The 19,593-nt window shown below is 46.8% G+C and overlaps 2 protein-coding genes across 7 annotated transcripts in view; both read left to right on the top strand.

Annotated features, from left to right (window-relative positions):
- The window catches only part of SCD5 (stearoyl-CoA desaturase 5), a 39,276-nt gene extending 30,817 nt beyond the window's left edge, over nucleotides 1-8,459 (top strand). The window contains exons 3-5 of the mRNA XM_061992155.1: nucleotides 1,412-1,617; nucleotides 6,049-6,281; nucleotides 6,802-8,459. Coding sequence (XP_061848139.1) covers nucleotides 1,412-1,617; nucleotides 6,049-6,281; nucleotides 6,802-6,992 — 630 coding nt within the window. The 3' untranslated portion in view covers nucleotides 6,993-8,459. The remainder of the gene's footprint in view (nucleotides 1-1,411; nucleotides 1,618-6,048; nucleotides 6,282-6,801) is intronic.
- An 8,977-nt stretch (nucleotides 8,460-17,436) lies between these two features.
- TMEM150C (transmembrane protein 150C) overlaps nucleotides 17,437-19,593 on the top strand; it is a 31,366-nt gene continuing 29,209 nt past the window's right edge. For 3 of the 6 annotated variants that reach the window (XM_061994135.1, XM_061994137.1, XM_061994139.1), the window contains exon 1: nucleotides 17,748-17,896. The gene's annotated coding sequence lies outside the window, so the exon portion shown is untranslated. Of the gene's footprint in view, nucleotides 17,604-17,747; nucleotides 17,897-19,593 lie in introns of those variants that run through there. The other 3 variants (XM_061994141.1, XM_061994136.1, XM_061994138.1) reach the window with 3 other exon arrangements.

Genomic DNA, 19,593 nt, shown 5'->3' on the forward strand with positions numbered 1-19,593 from the left:
GTCCCTGTGGTACATATAAAAGACATGTTAGGGAAGGCAGTCTGGGTGTGTCCTGCTTCAGGTAAAGGCAAACCCACCCGTGGGATTATTTTTGCTCAGGGACCTGGGTGTACTTGGTGGGTGATGTGTAACGATGGGAAGACCCAATGTGTGCCTCAACAGAATTTAATTCTGGGTGAGAATAATCCGTGAATTAAATTGTATAATGATAGCTGTTGAATGTCACGATTCCTATAGTTGCTCTATGTTATGTATGTGTAGGTGATTATGATGTGTAAACCTAGACATGACGTGTAGATGGTATAGAATAAGGGGTGGAATGTCCTGGTTTGAGCCAGGATAGAGTTAATTCCCGTGAGGAACCAGGAAAGGGCACAGCCTGAGCAGCTGACCCAGGCTGGCCAGCAGGTATTCGATACCATCCTAACTGTCATGCCCAGGGTACAGGTGGGGGCTGGCCGGAATAAGCTCTTGCCCCGGAATAAGCTCTTCCGGGGGGGCGGGGACTCTCGGTCGCCGGTCGGGAGCGGTCGCTCACGTCGGGTCCCGGGTGGTGAGCAACTGTATCACTCACCAGTTTTCTTTGTAATATTCCCTTGTCTTTGTTATAGTTGTTACTCTTCAATTTCCCCAGTAAACTGTTCTTATTTCAACTTACGCGGGCTCTTTTACTTTTTTTTCCCCTCCCTCTCCGATCCCCTCCGCATTCCGTCGAGAGGGGGAGGGGGAGGAGTCACGGTTTTCTTCCCCTTTGCTCCGGCTGGGCAAAACCACGACAATGATTAAGATATCAAAGGAGATGTGCTTATTTTACATGAAATCAAGTCTTGCATTTGCAGTCAGGCCTGAAAAAAAGTCTCAGACCCATAGCATCAGCTCAGCATTGGATCCTGATCAGATACAAAACAAAGCAAGTTCAGTCCTGTCTCTGCTCAAGCTGTCAGCAGATATGGGCCACTTTTGGCTGTAAATGGGATTATGTGGATTGCAAGAAAGAAGGGACAGACTGCAATTTCAGACTTGGATCCATAAAGTGGGACTTTCCAAGTTTACTCAGTTGAAAGGATTTCAGCCTACCAGTTTGCTCTGCAGAACACACTGGTTATTGGACTAAACTTACGTGTTTTGCAGTGGTGCCAAACTATTACTGCAAGGCATTGTAAGCATGCACAACAGTTGCAAAATTTGGGTCACATACTCATCTATTAATTGCCCAATCCTAGCACCAAGATGTAGAAGTGTTAGTTAATGCCCAGATCCACAAGTGTGATCTGAGATAATGCTTAGCAGTGTGCTTTCCTCTGCCATTTCCACCTTTGCACTGCCAAGAAGGTACTCAAGCAGTAACACCCTGGACTGCTGGAGCAATGCCTAGCTTCTCTCCTCTCACCCTGCCATGCTTTCCTTGCAGAACGACATCTATGAGTGGAGCCGAGACCACCGTGTGCACCACAAATACTCAGAGACGGATGCAGACCCACACAATGCCCGCCGTGGCTTCTTCTTCGCTCATATTGGCTGGCTCTTCATGCGCAAGCACCAGGATGTCATAGAGAAGGGGAGGAAACTGGATTTCACTGACCTGCTGGATGACCCTGTTGTGAGGTTCCAAAGAAAGTAAGCAGGAGCACTGGGCCCTCATGCGAGGTGGGGTGGGTGGGTCCCTCTACCTGGTCGACTAGTTGTGGTTCATTCCTTATTTTGATCTTTCCCTTTTCTCCCCCAAGATATCCCTACTACCTCGATTGCAGGTATTAGGACTGCTGTCCCTGTGTCCCTCACTATTGGCACGTGGCTGACACTTGCTCACGGTCCTTGCAGGCTCTGATGCACAGGCAGCAAGCCCTTGTCCTTGTCTTATGCTTTTCCAGAAAGCCAGATCAGGCTGTGAGAGCAGCCTCAGCAGAAGTTGCTGTGATCTTGGTCTTCTCTTCTGAGCACGGAAGCAAATGACGCAGTCGCTAACTGCCTTAACACAGAAGTGCACATTCCACTCTGCAAATTCACCTTTGGCACCTGTGGGCCAGTGGACACCAAGCACTTCCTCTTACAAAACTGTCATTTTTCACAGAATTAATTGTCTCCCTTGAGAGTTAGCACAGCCCTAGTTCAGTTTGCTATACACTCTGCAAGAGATTGGAATTGAGCAATGTGCTCTGTCCTCTATATGAGTGCCTGTATTTTAGCCACAAGACTGTTGGCAAGCATTTGGTCCAGGTACTTCAGGAAAACACATACACTCATTTCTAAGTGTTTTATGGGTGAAGGGAAGAGTCAGTTGTGTCCAGAAATTTGTTTTGTTTTTACATTAGAGAAATCTGTGCACTAGCAGAATGATCCCTGCATCAGAAGAGCTCCAGGAGGGAGGAATTCACTCCCGTCACATATTATTTCTTTTACTCGTTCCTCAGTCATCAGTGCCTGTTTGCAAAGGCTCCCTTGCAGTTTTCTGCACCTCCTCTTAGTTGTATTATTACCTTTTCCAAGACAACAACATCGCACAAGAAGCAGGCTCTACTGCTTTAGTTATGCTGCAAATGTGTCTTGAAGTGTGTTTTCAGCAGGGAAGTTATCTCTTAGGAAATGTCTCTGCTCTGGATTTTAACATAGGACTTTGGAGTTTACCTTCTTTAACTGGGAAGAGAAATTCAAGTTTCTCCTTTCTATAAGGTTGAACTGTTTTTTTGACGGTGTTGAAAACCTGGCAGGTCATGTCAGTAAGAACCATAATAAACCCTTTGTGACGTTCTCTTTTAATTTTGCTGAGTTTAGTGGTGCTGTTGAGCTGAGGGTGAGTTGTACGACACAATTAGTTTAAAATCACATCACTTCAGCTGAAATTGCAGTACCGCTTCAGGCATGACTGACAGCAAAATGTACTTCCTGTGACTATTGGAACAATAATCCTGCATGTGATATGAAAGGAGGGCTCACCTGCGAGGTGTCCTCGGCACAAATTTTTAATGTGGTGAAAGCAGTGATGTTCTGCAAGCATGTGTTGAGGCATTGGTTCCCCTAACCTCCAGATAAGGAGGCTTCTCACTCCAGGGTGGATGTTTCAGTCAACAGGAGACAGAGAGAAGACAGTCATTGGATGTGAGATCTCATGTCTTCATCCATCTGAGCTTCTTGCATCTCACAGGATGGTTTTAATTGGTGACCGATAAGGTGTTTTCATATTTTAGTTTATTTTCCCAGAGGGAGAGAGGATTTGAACTTTGAAGTTTTCTGGACTGGAAAATATTTTTCTCCTCCGGCCCTACTTAAATCATGGCCCTGAATTGATGAGGTTTGCAAAGCTTATCCACAACCTGGTTCAGAAATGAGGGAGAAATTATCTGTTTTCCTTTGATAGAGTGAAGAATGGAAACTGTTTCCTTTGGAGAGCCTTGGCTCAGGTAAGTAAAGATAATTCTGTGAGAGAGCTGAGGAGATGCTCTCATCACCATGTTTAGTGTTGCAGTAGAGCTGCAGCTCTCCAGGAGTCCAGCATGAGAGGCACAACCTCCAAACAACAAAAATTGTCAGAGTTTGAAGGGCAAGAGGTTCATTTATTTCATACACGAGATGATCAAAACTAGATGATGTGTTATAGATGCAAACAATTTCAATGGAAACTTTTTTTAGTTCCAGAAATACCTCTAATACTAACATTTTTCTGGTGCTTTTATGGGTTTTAATTGAAAATTGTATGCTTGCTTGTTTTTGTCAAACCAAATTGACAATTCTTCACATCAGAAAAATAGTAAATGGAAAGTTTTTAATAACTATTTAATAAATCCAAAATCTATTCTTCCTCATCCCTTCCAGAAAATTCAGCAAAACCAGGGGTCTACTTTAAACCTGTCATATAGGCACAAATAAGATGGGTCTTTGTGCATCTATTCTTTCTGCACCCTTCAAAATCCTGTCATAGCCTACTGCTCCAGTTTCATGTAGCAGCTTGTTTTGATGATGATGCCCTGGGATCACTATGGCTTATAGTAAGTCTGGACTCCAAGGAAATGGAAGGGGCCAATAAGGAAGATGGAGCCTCATTTCCTCCTGAGCTGGGAACAGCCGTAGGTGCTCCCAAGCTGCCCTATCTTGCTGCTCTCTGTTTCTGAGCATCACTAGCCAGTTCTTCATGTAGAGTAACTTATTTTGTATCTCCCTTTTGGCTTTGCCTCCTGCTGTGGTTTAGGCCCATCCAGGGGCAAAAGACCACTATCAGACTTAAGTACCACAGACCCTGGAACTCCAGAAGGACAGAGGGGGCTCAATTGCCACTTATGGTCCCAGGCAAAACAGACAAGGCTACTCAGTTTGGGGAAGAAAAATTTATTCCACCTCCAACCAAAACATAATAAAAAGTCCAACAGAAAAACAATAGAGTAGGACGAATAATGGAAGTGCAACCAGCCCTTTAAGATCCCCTTTCCCCAACCACTTATCTCTGCCTGGACTGAGGAGGTTCCTCTCTGCCCAACTCTCCAGCTGGTCGAGATCTCACTGAATGGCAGCACAGCCTTCTGATGAATGAGACAGTCCTCCCAGTTTGGTGTCGTGAACTTGCTGAGGGTACACTGTCCCCTCATCCAGACCAACATCCAAGATGTTGAACAAAACTGGCCCCCGAACCGAACCCTGTGGAACCCCTGTGGAGGCCATAGGCCTCCAACTTGACTTGGCTCCATTGATCACCATTCTCTGGGCTCTGTCATTCAGCCAGTTCTCGTTCCACCTCACCATCCACTCATCCAACCCAGTAAAGCTGCCTGAGCTTTACTATGAGGATATAACGGGAGATGGTGTCAAAAGCCTTGCTGAAGTCAAGGCAGATGATGCCTACTGGCATCCCCTCATCTAGCCAGCCAGTTATGCTCTCATAGAAGGCTATCAGGTTGGTGAAGTAGGATTTCTCCTTGGTGAATCCGTGTTGACTCCTCTTTAACCACCTTTTCCTTCATATGTTTAGTAACAACATTGAGGATGAGTTGTTCCATCACCTTTCCAGAGATGGAGGTGAGGATGACTAGCCTCTGGGTCATCCTTCTTTCCCTTTTTGAAGACTGGAGTGACATTGGCCTTCAGTCCTCAGACACCTCGTCTGTCCTCCATGAATGTTCAAAAATGATGGAGAGCAACTTAGCAACCACATCAGTCAGCTCCCTCAGCACTCTTGGATGCATCCCATCATGTCCTGTTGACTTATGAGTGTTAAGCTTGCCCAGCAAGTCTTTAACCTCTTCCTCATCGACCAAGGGCAAGTCCTCTGTTGTACAGGCCATCCTACTATCCTTGCTGAACTGGGCTTCCTGAGGGCCAGCCTTGGCCATAAAGACTGGATCAAGGAAGCCATTCAGAAGTCCAGCCTTCTCTGCATCTTCTGTCACTAGGGCACCCTCAGTGTTTAGCAGCAGGCCTGCATTCCCACTTTTGCTGCTGATGTACCTGAAAAAACTCTTCTTGTTTTCCTTTACTTTCATGGCCAGGTTTATTTCTAAAAGGGCTTTGGCCTTCTTTGTTGCATTGCTCTGGCAATGTTTCTGTACTCTTCCCAAGCAACCAGAGCCTTTTTCCACCTCTCATAAATGTCTGCTTTCTCCCTGAGTTGTCCTAGCACCTCTTTGTTCATCCATGGAGGCCTCCTGCCTCTTTTTCCTGGTTTTCTACTTGAGGGGACACACCAGTCTAGGGTTTGGAGGAAATGATGCTTGGAAGATCAACCAACTCTATTGGGCACTTCTACCATCTAGGATCCTGTCCCACGAGATTCCTCCAAGCAGGTTTTTGAAGGGAGGTTTCCTCTGGGAGTAGGTTCAGCTGTTCAGCTCCAGTGTTACCTACCTGCTTTGAGGTTTTGAGTTGTCTTGGCCTTTTGAATTGCACTTGGCAAAATTATGTCATGATTGCAGATGTCTGAAGTGTTCTCTACCACCCAGGTTGTGTGCTCAGCCCAGGTTAGGCCAATGGTTTCTGGCAGAGCTATGTCTCCAGACTTTCAACCCCACATCCCTGCAAGTGTCATTCCCTCCATGAGAATGATATTCTTTTCTTTCCCCTCAGGTATTACAAGAGTTCAGTTGTGCTGATGTGCTTTGTGATCCCAACCTTTGTGCCATGGTACCTCTGGGGAGAGAGCCTGTGGAATGCCTACTTCCTGGCCTCCATCCTCCGGTACACCATCTCCCTCAATGTCACCTGGCTGGTCAACAGTGCTGCCCACATGTATGGCAACCGCCCTTATGACAAATACATCAGCCCCAGACAGAACACACTTGTCACTCTGGGAGCCATTGGTAAGTAGCCTTGGGCAGAGCTTTGCAAACCCAGAATGACATCCCATTCTGTTTCACCTTGGTCAGAGCTTTGGGTGCCTGCAACTGGACACCGCTTGGAGGAGGCTGGTGCTTGGGCATCCTAGAGGAAGACTCCCTTCTTCAACTGATGGTACCTAAGTTGAAATAATGCCTTGTAGTCTTTGGGCAGAGAGATGTTCATAGTAGCAATTCTCTCTTCTCAACAATTGGCCAAGGACTGTGGAGCAAAAGTGTGTGTCTCTGCTTCTTGCTCGATTGTGCATCTCCCACCTAGAAGTTTTCTTCCCTGAGCATGAAGAGTGGGCCATGCCCCTTCCTACTGGGGAGGAAGGCCCAAAACATTGAAATGGGAGTCCCTTGTGGGTCCGCACCAGTAGTGGAGCATAATCTGCACTGGATTCAAGACTTAAGAAACAGGCACTGTGACATCCCACCCAAGCATGTTCCTAAATTCTTAGATGTACTGGCCATGTCTTTAAACTCCTTCTCTGTTTTTCAGGTGAGGGTTTCCACAACTACCACCACACCTTCCCATTTGACTACTCGGCCAGTGAGCTGGGCCTGAAGTTCAACCCCACGACCTGGTTCATTGACTTCATGTTTTGGCTGGGGTTGGTCACTGACCGCAAGCAGGCTCCGAAAGAGATGATCAAGGCTCGCAAGGAAAGGACTGGAGATGGCAGTTCTTGAAAAGTAATGGCTTTGCTGTGTCAACGCTGTCGTATATGTAGGTGGGTGCACATCGCCATGCCTGTAGTGTATGAATTTTCCTCTGGGTAAAATTAGTTTTGTCAAATCAGTTGGGCTTAATTAATTCCCTGGGAACAGATTTTGCCCCAGCTTTTTTTCCTTATTAGCTGTCTTCTGTCCAAATTTAAGGCTATTAAGTGTAAAAGTGTTATATATTATTTAATATTAGAGTTAAACAGAAGAGAGATTTGATTTTAGTCATGTCTGAAATCACTGTAATTTGCTTGTTCGTGGTAAACACTTGCAGGTTGGAGGAACTAACTGTCCTTTCCAAGTGCAGTTAGGGGAGGTTTTTGTTTTACTCTTAATCAAATATGCTCCTTGTCCTGAGGAGACAGGACAAGGCCCAGTGAGCCATTTCTAATGGACTAATGGAAAGGACAGTAACAGCTATGATGAAAAACGGGATGTCCAAGGATTAAAAATGGCCTAAATCTAATTAGACGTTAGTTTGAAAACCTGCTTTCTTCTCTTAGCCCTGTTAGCCAGCCTGGTGCACTGCTCTCTTTGCTAAATATGAAAAACATTTATTGCTGAGCAGGCTTTTGTGTTGAAGTTTAGTCTCTATACAGGCCAAAATACTGACTAATACTGTGTTGAGGTGATTCCTTTGTTGTTGCATATGCATTGTAATTTGTAAAGGTATAGCGCTTAACCATGTCTTAAGCCAAATAAAGCTTTGGTTTCAGTGTTTGGAGACCTAAGTTATATTCTAATCAGTCATGACCATTGATGCATGCATATTCGAGCTCTTTTTGCATAAGAGGCCTCTTAATTTCTTTTTCTGCCTTTGACTAGCAAGTCAGAAAACTGACCTTTATCTAAATCAGAGTCTCTATTTCTATTTCAGCTGCATGCAACATTCATTGGTTTCTGAGCAAAATATAAAGACAGTTATGTAACTTCTGAATTTTAACAGTTGCCTTGTTTAAAAACAAAAACCCAACCAACCAACAAACAAACCAAACCCCAGCATGCAGAATGAATGGGACATATAACCTTTTCTATTAGATGTTAGCCAGTGCAGAAGAGGGACTTTGCGCTGTCAGCACTGGAGCACTTTTGAAGATAGAGGGCATGATTTTCAGTTGTAAAGAAGGTCACCTCCTTGCCCTTCTAAGAGAGAGTGCCTGTGTGCCATCTGCACGGCCTCACACCCTGGGCAAGGCAGGGATCTCAACATAACTGAGAGTCAGGCCCAGATATTTTCAGGAAAAGTGTAGTACTAGAAGGAAAAAGAAAAAAAAAGCTTTTTTTTTTGTTCAGTTTCTCATTTTTTAATTGATGCCATATAAAATAGTTGTCTTTATTCTGTATTCATCCCAGTGGGTGTTTTAACAGTGTTACTTTGCCATTAATGATGTGTAAACTCTTGAATGATTTACAGTAAAGTTATGAGTTAGACTGGCTGCTGTGTGGTTTTTTTGAAACATTTCCTAAATCAAAGGGCTTTATGCATCACACACTAGAATTATGGTAGTGTCTTGCTTGGTGATTCCAGCTATACTACTGGGTGTAGTGTTTCCAAAATACCTATCCCTTCAGCATTTCTGGTTTCCTTGTCAGTGGGAGAGGAGTGTTGTCAAATAGGAGGGCACCAAGAGATTTGATTATTTTGGGCTTAGTGACCAAGCTGATATACAGAGGAAAAAGAAAATTCAAGATGAAATAAGCTTGAAGGGAGATGGTGGCAGATTCTTTCATATGAAAATCCCACTTTAATAGAAAAATATCAGCTTAATGTGACTGCAGGACAACACTTTGACCAAAAAAAGTTAAGTATTTTGTTGAGACTTTGCTGTAAGTTCTCCTTGTTTGAAATGTGCCTGAAGATCTGGGTGACAAGTCATGTCTGGCTGTGCATTCATTTGGAGTCAGAACCATTTGACAGCCATGGGAATTACAGAAACATGAGAAGAACACATCTCCCCCCTTCCCCCCAGCAGTGCCTGCAGGAGGGAGTGGAAGCTGGAATCACGATAGTACTGATGATTTCATCTTCACATGGTTAACAGGCAGTTGGAGAGCAGCAAAAATCACTGGGAACCCACCTTCAAAATGAGGCAGGTGATGGGTTTGGGCTTGATGTTCAGGTGTAGAGGCAAAGCTAGAAAGATGCACAAATGCTAATCTTACTGGTGCTCCTATCATTTCCTTCATGCAATTTCTTGACTGGAGAATGGCAGTGAATGCACTTTAAAGGCACTTTGATACATGGCTTCCTGTTGATCTTGATAATATTTTAAACTTTAAAAAAATTTTCTTTGTACTGCTGTTACCTGGATTCCCTTAAGCTGAATCCTGTCAAGTACATGGTGTTAAGAAGCCAGACTGCCCTACAAAGAGGTATGTGCTGTTTTGAACCTCTCTGACTGCCTGAAATTTCCATAATCTTTTTTTTTTTTTTTCCTACCTATGGGTATAAGACTTGAACAGCAACAGCGGTTCCAGTGGGATTCAGATTTTGAAACCATTAGCTAGTTATTCATGGTTTTGAAAAACTGAAAGAAAGTAAGTAAAAAAACATCATTAAGAGAAGAAAAAGCTCCTCCAGCCAATGTCTTATCTTGGAGCTTATACTACCTGAATTCCTGTTTTTGTAGATTAACTTCTCCGTGTGATGTTGTTATGGTTTAGCAAGGAGCAGCTTTTGCTTAGTAACAGGGGGAGCGGTTTGCAGTGAAGACCCGGTAAAGAGTTTGCGGACTCTCCCCCGCCTCCTGGGTTCAGACCCACCTCCGGCCCAGCTGGGCCAATCTGGCGCCTCCACGATCACTATTAAGGGGACGGGAATTTGAAGTGCTGGCAGGAGGTGCAAGAGTGATACAAGATGGGGGCGACCACGCGGACCCTTCAGCCAAAGAAGGAGGAAGGAAGGAGAAGCAATAGACCGGAGACCCCACTGCAAGATGTGGCGAGAATGCAAGCTGTACCTCTTCAACCTATGGAGATCCATGGCAGGACTGAGAGTTACCAGCAGCTCCATGTGAGTGAGCCCGGACAGACGAGGGACTGTGTGGGGAGACGGCCATGGCCCAGGCCGTGTTGGAGAGCCTGCACGCCGCAGAGCAGCCCCACACGAGAGGCAGAGAGGAGCTGCAGCCTTTGGAATAAATGTGTGTCGTAGCAGCCTGTGCAGGTCTGCCATGCGTGTGAGTTACCCCACAGACTTGCAGGGAGGATGGGTGAGGAGTCCACCTGTCCTGAGGAGGGACAAATGGCAGAAGCTATCGGGAATAGACTAACTGAAACCCCCACTCCCTGCCCCCTCGAACCATTCAGGGGGGCACGAGGTAAAAACCCCGGGATCAGGGCTCTGAGCCCAGGAAGAGGGGAGGTGTGGCAAGAAGGTGTTCTTAAAAAGACTGGTTGGAGTCTTCGCTGTTGTATTACTCTGTGTTGTTTTATTTTGGTTATGTTTTGGGGTTTTACAGTTATGTTTTAGTTGATGTTGCATTAAATTATTTCCTGTTTTCTTCCCCAAGCCGAGTAGCCTGGTCTGTTTTGTCCTGAACCTTAAGTGGCAATTAAGCTCTCCCTGCCCTTTGGCAATTCTCAGCCTCTTCGGTGCTTGAGGCTAATCGTGGTCCTTTTTTTCCCCGGCTGGACAAAACCAGGATAGATGTTGATCAAAAAAACGTCAGATAGGCTTTGCAAGACAATTAGATTTTTAAGAGAATGCTTTAAATTCTGGTAAAACAAGGAATACTTCAATCTATTTCATTTTGTGCTTACTTGTTTTGAGGGTTTTTTCATCTTTGCTTTGAATTTTTTTCTTGTTTCTTTTTGTTTTGTTCTGGAAATAGCTTTTGGCCTCTCTAGTGTGGTTTTCCCTTTCTTGAAAAGTTGGAAGGTCTCTGTGAAGCTTCCCAGGTCAGCTGGTGGATCCACTTGCATCTCCATGCAGTGATGTGGGGAAGTCGTGGAGCCTCAGTAAGGTGGGTACTGAGGCATGAGCTGCACTCGTTTCTGTGGATTTTTGCACCTCTGCTGCTGATATGTTAGTCAAGAACTCTGCTAGCACTTTCCGAGCAGCACAAAAGCATTGAGGGAATGTTGGTTGATGGGTGGCTGGCTGTAGTCTGTGCTAAACAAAGGATACAGTGGCTATCAAACTTTTCTAAGATGTGATCTGACAGTGCCTTGTAAATGGCTTAACAGTTACAAGATGGCTGCCTGAGTAGGGGAACATAACATTATATAACACTTGATTTGTTTTAATTTGAGGTTAAGAGAGTGTTTACTGGGGCATGTGTATCTGCTCAGTTTAGCACATAGCAGGTAGGAAACCAGTTGGGACTGGATAATGGAAGCAGAACCCTAGCAACAATTCAATGAGCATGTGCCAAAGGTGAAAAGTTCAACACCGAGGAAGACTCAGAGCCTTCATCTTGGGTCCTTGAAGGAAGATCACCAGAGAGCAGTGCGCATGTGTCAAAAGGCAGGGACATATGTTGTAATAATCGTGCTTAGAAGAGGAGACTGAGGGGGATCTCATTAATATTTACAAATATCTAAATGGTGGATGTCAGGACATTGGGGCATCCTTTTTTTCTATTGTTTCTGTTGTTTGTATTGTATTACAAGGGGCAATGGGATGAAGCTGGAACACAAAAAGTTCCATTTAAACATAAGAAAAAACTATTTTACTGTGAAGGTGACAGCACTGGCAGAAGCTGCCCAGGGAGGTTGTGGAGTCTCGTTAATCTCCTTCCTTGGAGGTCTTCGAGACCCGCCTGGACATGTTTCTATGCGACCTGATCTAGGTGGACCTGCTTCTGCAGAGGGGTTGGACTAGATGATCTCTAAAGGTCCCTACCAACCCCTACCATTCTATGATACTTCAAGAAAGGAAATGAATATGTATAAGGTGACTGTGTATACATTCTGAGAAATGTAGCTAAAGGCACACACATTAGGTGGAGCGATCCCTAGTGTGTCTGGCGCCGCAATAAAGAATAGCTGCTTAATAATCACATTGGCTATTGAGTTCTGATTTGTTGTCATGGCAACAGCCTGATCTTCTGTTGTCTCAGCATGTTGAACCAACTGGAATTACACTATATAGGACTGAGAACAAAAGATATTTGAACACTGTCCCAGGCAGTGGTGCACTGATTTTTTCCAGGCTCTCAGCTTTGGCACAAAGCAGGGACTGAATCATTTTACTGTTTTTTTCCCAGAACTCATGAGGCCGTTAGGAAATGCAGTGTTGGCTCAAAAGTCATGTGCTCCTTCCACAGTAGAAACCTTTGAGCAGGTCACCTGCTCTATGCTGTGGAGTAGCTCAAGGAAATGCTACACTTGCCCTGGGACGTGGCTCAATCACTAAAGGGGGATTTCAGCTGTACTTGGTCATGCAAATACTGATGAAACCCAGTCAGGGCTGTGTACAAACACGATGGTCAGGTGGTGGTGTGAGGTCAAGGTTGTGACAGCTGACCACAGAGAAGCTTCCAAGCTTCATCTAACTCCATGTGTGGCACAGATATGTGCATGGGATGGACCATGTTCAGGTAATCCCCCAGAGTGGGAGGCAGGCATGAGCAACACCTGCTGGTGCTGGAGTTTGCCTCGAGAAGGGGGCTGTGGTGAGATGGTGAGTGCTCAAGACAAAGAAATTTGTCAGGTTTGCAGTCCCTGAAAAGCAGCCAAGTGGAGCAGACATTTCCCGTGCCATGTCCCTCCTGGCAGCCCAGTGTTGCACTCAGGAAAGCTGGTAGTCTTGATTTGCACCTTTGGGATGGGTGCTGCACCAAGGGCCTACGTAGCAGCACCAAAGCTTCACCCTTTGGCACTTGGAAGCAGAGCTTCAGCACAGGGGCCTGGAGTGTGAAAAGTTTCCTGTAAGTAGGCCCAGCAGATGGGAAATGCCACCTGGCTTCCAGTATCCCCTTGAGCTGTTGAAACAGGAGACCCCCAAGGAAAAAAAAAAAGTCTCCTGTGTCCATATGAGTATGGGAGTCCATGCCAGGCTCAAAATATGTTGACAGATCTACAGGCTCTATTCAGCTGATGTTTGGGGTATTTGCATCTGGGAAGGCTCTTAAGTTTGGAGAGAATTTTCAGGGTTGATGATGTATCAGCTCTGTGACTGTGGCCCTAAAGGCATAGCCAGGTTGGACTTGTATTACCTCAACATTTTTGCTCCTAGACTGTTTTGTAGCTGTACCCATATGTAGAAAGGGTCTCGCAGGGACTTGTGGCTTTCCTTTTCACCACCTTCTGGGGCACTTCTGGGAATCAAGGTACAGTTTCCCTTAGGATCTTCTTTTAAATGAATGAGAAGAAAAACTGAAAGCAGAATCCAGTGGTAAAAGAGACATCTGCTAACACATGCCCGTGTACCCCAGCTCCTGCAATGGCTCTGTCTCAGCAGTGCCTAGCCCAAGAGCTGAAACCTCTGTCATCCAGGGGTGTACACCTAGCAATGCCAGCTCCGTTAGACTGGAGAAAAAAACCAAACCTCCTGAAACCTAGTAAAATGCTGAGTTTGTAGAGGAGCCAGGGCTGCCTCTGCATGGGCAAGGCTGCTCCCAGACAATTTGGAGGCTTTTGCTGTTTAAATGACCCTTCACACATGGGGCAAGTTACATTTACTGAGTACATCCCTTGCTGTCCTGCTTTCTGGAGAGTTAAACTCCTATTTAGGCTTTTTTGTGAGAAAATGATAGCAGAATTCCCACCCCAGCAGGCCTCTCCAGCTTCTCTGTGCCAGTGTGGTGCTTTAACCTTGGCTGGGTGCCAGATGCACCCAGAGTTGTTCTATAACTCCCCCTTTTAAACTCTGTTGTTATAGAGTTGTTCTATAACTCCCCCTTTTAAACTGGCAGGGGGAGAGAGAAATACAATGAAAGTTTTTTGAGTTGAGGTAAGGACAGGGAGATCACTCATCAGTTACTGTTGTGAGCAAAACAATCTCAACTTTGGGAGAAATGGTTTGGATTATTAACAATAAATCAAGCAAAATGAGTCTCTGCCTTTGATGTGGCATCTTTAACAAAATGCAAACAACTCATAGCTTCACCAGTCCTCTCTGTAGAATGCAGGGGAGTCTCTGCTCCAGCACACCTCCTCCTCTCTTTCCTCACTGACCTTGGAGTTTCTCTCAGTCTTCCCACTCCTTGCACCACCACCAGCTGGAAAAGAAGGGACAGAAGAAAAAACAGGAAGAAGCCTCCTCTTCCAGCTTCTTAAAAAGCTATTGTGGAGGCGTCTAAGTGGCTCAGCCCCAGAAGTGGGTCTGGTGCAGAGCTGGGGAGAGTCTCAAGCAACTTCTTACTGGAGCCCCCCTTTCCCCTTACCAGAAATGACTGTCATGTCATACCATGACAATCCTCATAGAAAAGCTTAGGCAGTGTGGGTTGGGTGAGAGGATGGTGAGGTAGATTGAGAGCTGGCTGAATGACAGAGCCCAGAGGATGGTGATCAATGGAGCCTGCAGCCTCCACAGGGGTTCCACAGGGCTTGGTTCTGGGGCCAGTCTTGTTCAACATCTTGGTTGTTGACTGGGATGAGGGGACAGTGTACCCTCAGCAAGTTCGCTGATGACACCAAACTGGGAGAACTGGTTCCTTCACCAGAAGGCTATGCTGCCATTCAGTGAGATCTCAACCAGCTGGAGAGTTGGGCAGAGAGGAACCAGCTGGAGAGTTGGGCAGAGAGGAACCTCCTGAGGTGGAACAAGGGCAAATGCAGAGTCCTGCACCTCAGGAGAAACAACCCCGTGCACCAGTACAGGCTGGTGAGTGATCTGCTGGAGAGCAGCTCTGCAGAGAGGGACCTGACAGTTCTGGTTGACAGCAAATTAAACATGAGCCAGCAACATGCCCTCGTGGCCAAGAAGGCCAATGCCATCCTGGGATGCATCAAGAACAGTGTGTCCAGCAGGTAGAGGGAGGTTCTCCTCCCCTTCTACTCTGCCCTGGTGAGGCCTCATCTGGAGTCCTGTGTCCAGTTCTGGGCTCCCCAGCTCAAGAGGAACAGGGAACTTCTGGAGAGAGTCCAGCACAGGACCACCAAGATGATCAGGGGACTGGAGCATCTTATTTATGAGGAAAGGCTGTGGGAACTGGGGCTGTTTAGAGAAGAGGAGGCTGCGGGGTGATCTCATTAATATTTACAAATATTTAAATAGTGGATGTCAGGAGGTTGGGGCATCCCTTTTTTCTCTTGTATCCAGTGGTAGGACAATGAGTGATGGAAAAGAGGTGGAACACAAAAAGTTCCATTTAAACAAAAGGAAAAACTATTTCACTGTGAAAGGGATGGAGCACTGGCACAGGCTGCCCAGGGAGGTTGTGGAATCTCCTCCTATGGAGATTCTCAAAACCCTCCTGGACACATTCCTGTGTGACCTGATCTAGGTGGACCTGCTTGAGCAGGGGGGTTGGACTAGGTGACCTCTAAAGGTCCCTTCCAGCCCCTACTATTCTGTGATTCTGTGATGCATTATTGCAGGATGCAGTTCAAAAGTAATATGCCCACATGCCCTGCCTCTCTTTGCATCTCCACACCCCTTGTTGAGGAGATGTAGGATGGGGTTCACAGGAAAGGGGCTGCTCCTCCCATGGGGTTGGTGTCTGTAGAAGAGATTGTAGGAAATATCCCCATGGGCACAGGGAACACCACTCCTGACTGCTCATGCCTCCCTGCACCTCTGTTGTCCTGTACTGGGTGGGCTTCAGTTTACATTTGCGGTCCCCAGGCTGTGCCTTGTTTTTAAGATGTGATTTTTTTAATTCATGAGAGGTCTTTGGTGAGCCTATCAGCATCATACATTTTCCAGCACTTGAAGGGACACCATCTGTTCAAAAAAGAGCTGTGAACAAAATGTCTCAAACACTGAGTTTACAATAAAATTAATTGCTTTAAAATCCCATATGCTGCATTGTTTTCCTTACAGCTCTGGCTGACATCAGAGGTGAAGTGACTAAGGCAATTTCTGATTAGTCACTGCATTTTCTTTTCTGGCCAAAGTTCCTGGAGCTGAGCACTGCCACTTCTTTCCTATTTGACAGAAGGTTTTCTTTGGCTTCAGCTACTGAAAGACAGAGGTTACTGAACTCAGATACTTTTCCTCTGTTACTTTTAAAATGAGCTTACTTGACTTTTGCTATCAAGGGAAGCCTTGCCATCACGGATGAGGTTAATGCTGATACATCAAGCACACTTTTTTTCCAGGCACCTGATTTTGTGGCCTGTCTTGTCGATGTGGGGACCTCCTCGCCTAAGGAAAGCCTGGCACTCCTTAGCATGCCAGTGCCATGGGGCAGTGTCAGGTGCATGTGGAGGGAAAACCTGGCAAAGATCTCTGTTCCTGCTGTGAGGAGCCATTTGAAATATGCAGTGGTTGGCTTTCTGCAAGAGTGGCTGTCCTCTCCCTTCGCAGTGCTGCCACTGCAGAGATGCAGCCACTTCAGTAAGGGCTCAGGGGACCTGCTGATCTGAGGGCCTGTGCTTTGAGGCATTCCTCATCCCTGGAGATCAAAGAGATTAAATCACTTCAGGGCATGCCACAAGTGCCAAAGCTGCCAGGTGGAGTGCTGCTTAGCTGCCAGAATACTGATAAACTGCTAATGTGTAACAGTTAACTTCTGGGGTCTCCAGCATGGATTTAGGCAGGTAACTGTCTCTTGTTGGTTTATAACTGACAACACCAGGGCAAAACTTGTAATAAGTGCCACTATTTGGATTTTAGGAAAAGAAACAAGGCAGTCAATAGATAACACCAGTCATACTGCATCCTGGCAGAAAGAGGAGAAAAAACTGATAGTATTCACTTGACTGAATCTCACGAATGTCAGATGGTGAAGAGATCCCTCTACCTCAGGAGATATTCCCAAATGGTTATTGCTGAGCTGTTTTGCTGGGGAAGTTTCCTGTCAAATATCCAAACACAGAGGTGCTTTATGGAGACCACAAAGCCGACTTTCCAATAGGAACCAGTGCTTCAGTGGAAGAGTACAGGCTCTGGCCATTCCTGGGGTCTTCTGTTCCTGCGTGGCTGCTTCTTTCAGGTCTTTCAAAATACTTAGCAAATGGGCTTCCCATGAGGACCACAAAGACGTTGCCATTGTTTTTGGGTGGTGACCCTTCTTCAGTGCCTCTAGTGAGCAGAAGACATACCCAGAGCCATGTACTAGGTGGATGCTGCTGGTAGCGGTGATGGAAGGCAGGGCTGGGGACAGAAAAGGAAGACGGGCGTTTACAGACAATTTACAGCCCGTCTCACAGCTGCCAGGTACAGTATGTGGCCAGAGGGCACGAGCACCGCGCCGCGCTGAGCACAGGGCTTGGCATTGACGGAGATCGGGCCGCCCAGGAGCAGACGTGTCCAACGGGGGCCGTCCCCACCACTGCACCGCCGCTTGGGGCGCGGCAACCTTCCGGCGACCCAGCGCGGCAGAGGGCTCTTGGCAGCCCCGAGCCGCCGCCACGGCCGCCGCAGTCCACCCCCGTCCGGGGCGGGGGCGACGCTGGGTCCCCTCACGGCCCCAGCCCAGCCCCTCGGTCCTCCCCGTGCCCGGAGCTGCCGCGAAGCCGCTGCAGGTAAATGCTCGGGCCGCGCGGGCCCAGCCCCCGCCCTTTTGTCGCGCTGTCGCCACACTGTCGTCCTACCCCGCCCCGAGTCGCTCCTCCTGCCTAAGTCGCCTTACCACACCCTCCGGTCGCCGTCTGGGTGCCCTCGGCGAGAGGGCGAGCCCCGCCGCGGGGAGAGGCGCCGCTGCTAGCTGCGGCGTGCGGAGGGGCTGCGTGCGCGGGGCTGGTGGCGGGGGCTGCGACGCTGGGGAAGACCTGGAACCCCAGTGCTGCCTGCCCGGCAGCTTGCTGACTTACGGCAGGTAGGCAGGCGCGGGATACATGAGGCGACTAGAGCTGCTTAATACATGTCACGGAGGACACTGCAATGGAGGAGATCTCTTAGGTCATGATTTCGGCATCCCTCTTGCCTCCTCACTGGCATCCCATCGGGGTTGAGGGGTATGGTGATGATAGAGCTTGGCGGGGCCATTTGCCGGATTGCTGCCTGGACTTTTTCACACAAGGGTTTGTGGTCTACATGCCAGTTTAGCTGGGTTGCGGCTCTGGGGTCCTGCCTTTCCCCAGATCCTGTTGGGATGCCTGACACTTAAATTCCCTTAAAATACCGGGAGGCTGGGGGGTGGGAGGGGGCAAGAGGTTTCATTCGACTCTCCTGTTGTCCCTCAGGGATGGAACGGTGAGATCCTGCCTCTGAGTGACAAACAAGCTGACGATGGGTACTAAAGTCCCGGAGTGGTGATGGGGTCACTTGGGAGCTGAGTCTTAGCTTTTTCTTACTGGCATGCTTGTGCCAGCCCTTTGATTGAGAGCCTGTAGGGTATAAAGATTGGAGAAATTCTGAGCTAATCTTCCCTACTGCCTTTTTTATTTTCTTTTTAAATTTTTTTTTCTTATCTTGTTAAATAAAGCTTCCCTTCAAAGGGAAAGCGACCTATAAAGATTGTCTGATAACATTCCCACAGTCTTTATGCCATAGCAACGTGCACATGTATAGTTAATTATGAATAGCAACTCAACATGGAGAAGGGAAGTGTGTGAAAGGTGTATCCCAACACACTGACTGACTCTTGTTTCTTGCTCAAATAGATAATACTGCCTAAAAGAAGGGGACATGATTCTTGCTAACTTTGGGTAACAGGACAAAGAATGAAGACTTGTATTTGTCTGACAAACATCAAGCTTCTTTTTTCAGTGTTGTACTGTTAAAATTATTTTCTTCTGCTATTCTTCCTGGAAACCTGTCAGTATTTTCTGAGCCTGCCTACATGGTGGAAATTAGTGCAGTTGTTACATTTCTCGTTTTAAGATTCTTTGTGCTGCAGTGTTTGCTCTTCAGATATAGAACAAAGATGTATGCTTGTACAAACACCAACATTTTCAGGTTTTTTTTTCTTGGGAGAAATGGCATGTCCACAGTTTCCTCCCCTCCCCCAGCCATTTCTGAGCAGCCTGACATTGCAATATTGTGGTTTGGCCCAACAGATACTTTAAGGTGCTGATCCTGCAGTCTGAGCTGAAATAGTGAGCTCTGATTGCAGGATGAACGAAGGCAAAGGAGAGAAAGGTTTGTGGGAAGTGAGAGAGGTGATCCCAAGCATTATATTGGGAGTAATAAACCATGAGGTTGATGGCTGGCAGGTGGGGAGGCTGCTGCTGGGGTACAGTGCTTGAACTCTGAATACACACTCTTCTGTGCCACCTGTTTCTCATGGGACCTTTCAGTGTGTGACTCACTGTCCCTGTGAGGGGACAGTGTCTGTATTAGGAATAATGATATTTTTTGCTGTCTCAAGAAGACTGGTAAAGGTCTCTAGGTGCCTGCCTCCCCTGGCCTTGGGTCAGAAACAGTCAGACCTGAGGTGCAGGGATGAAGGAGGGATGAGAGAAAGGGAAGCAAAGCACATTGGGAACAGGTGGAGAGAGAAGGGTGGAGTGAATGGGAGGAAAAGAAGACAGATAAAGCTTCAAAAGCCATGAAAGGAGCTATTAAAACAGC

Source organism: Colius striatus, chromosome 3 (genome assembly GCF_028858725.1).
Source record: "Colius striatus isolate bColStr4 chromosome 3, bColStr4.1.hap1, whole genome shotgun sequence".
Classification (NCBI taxonomy): Eukaryota; Metazoa; Chordata; class Aves; order Coliiformes; family Coliidae; genus Colius; species Colius striatus.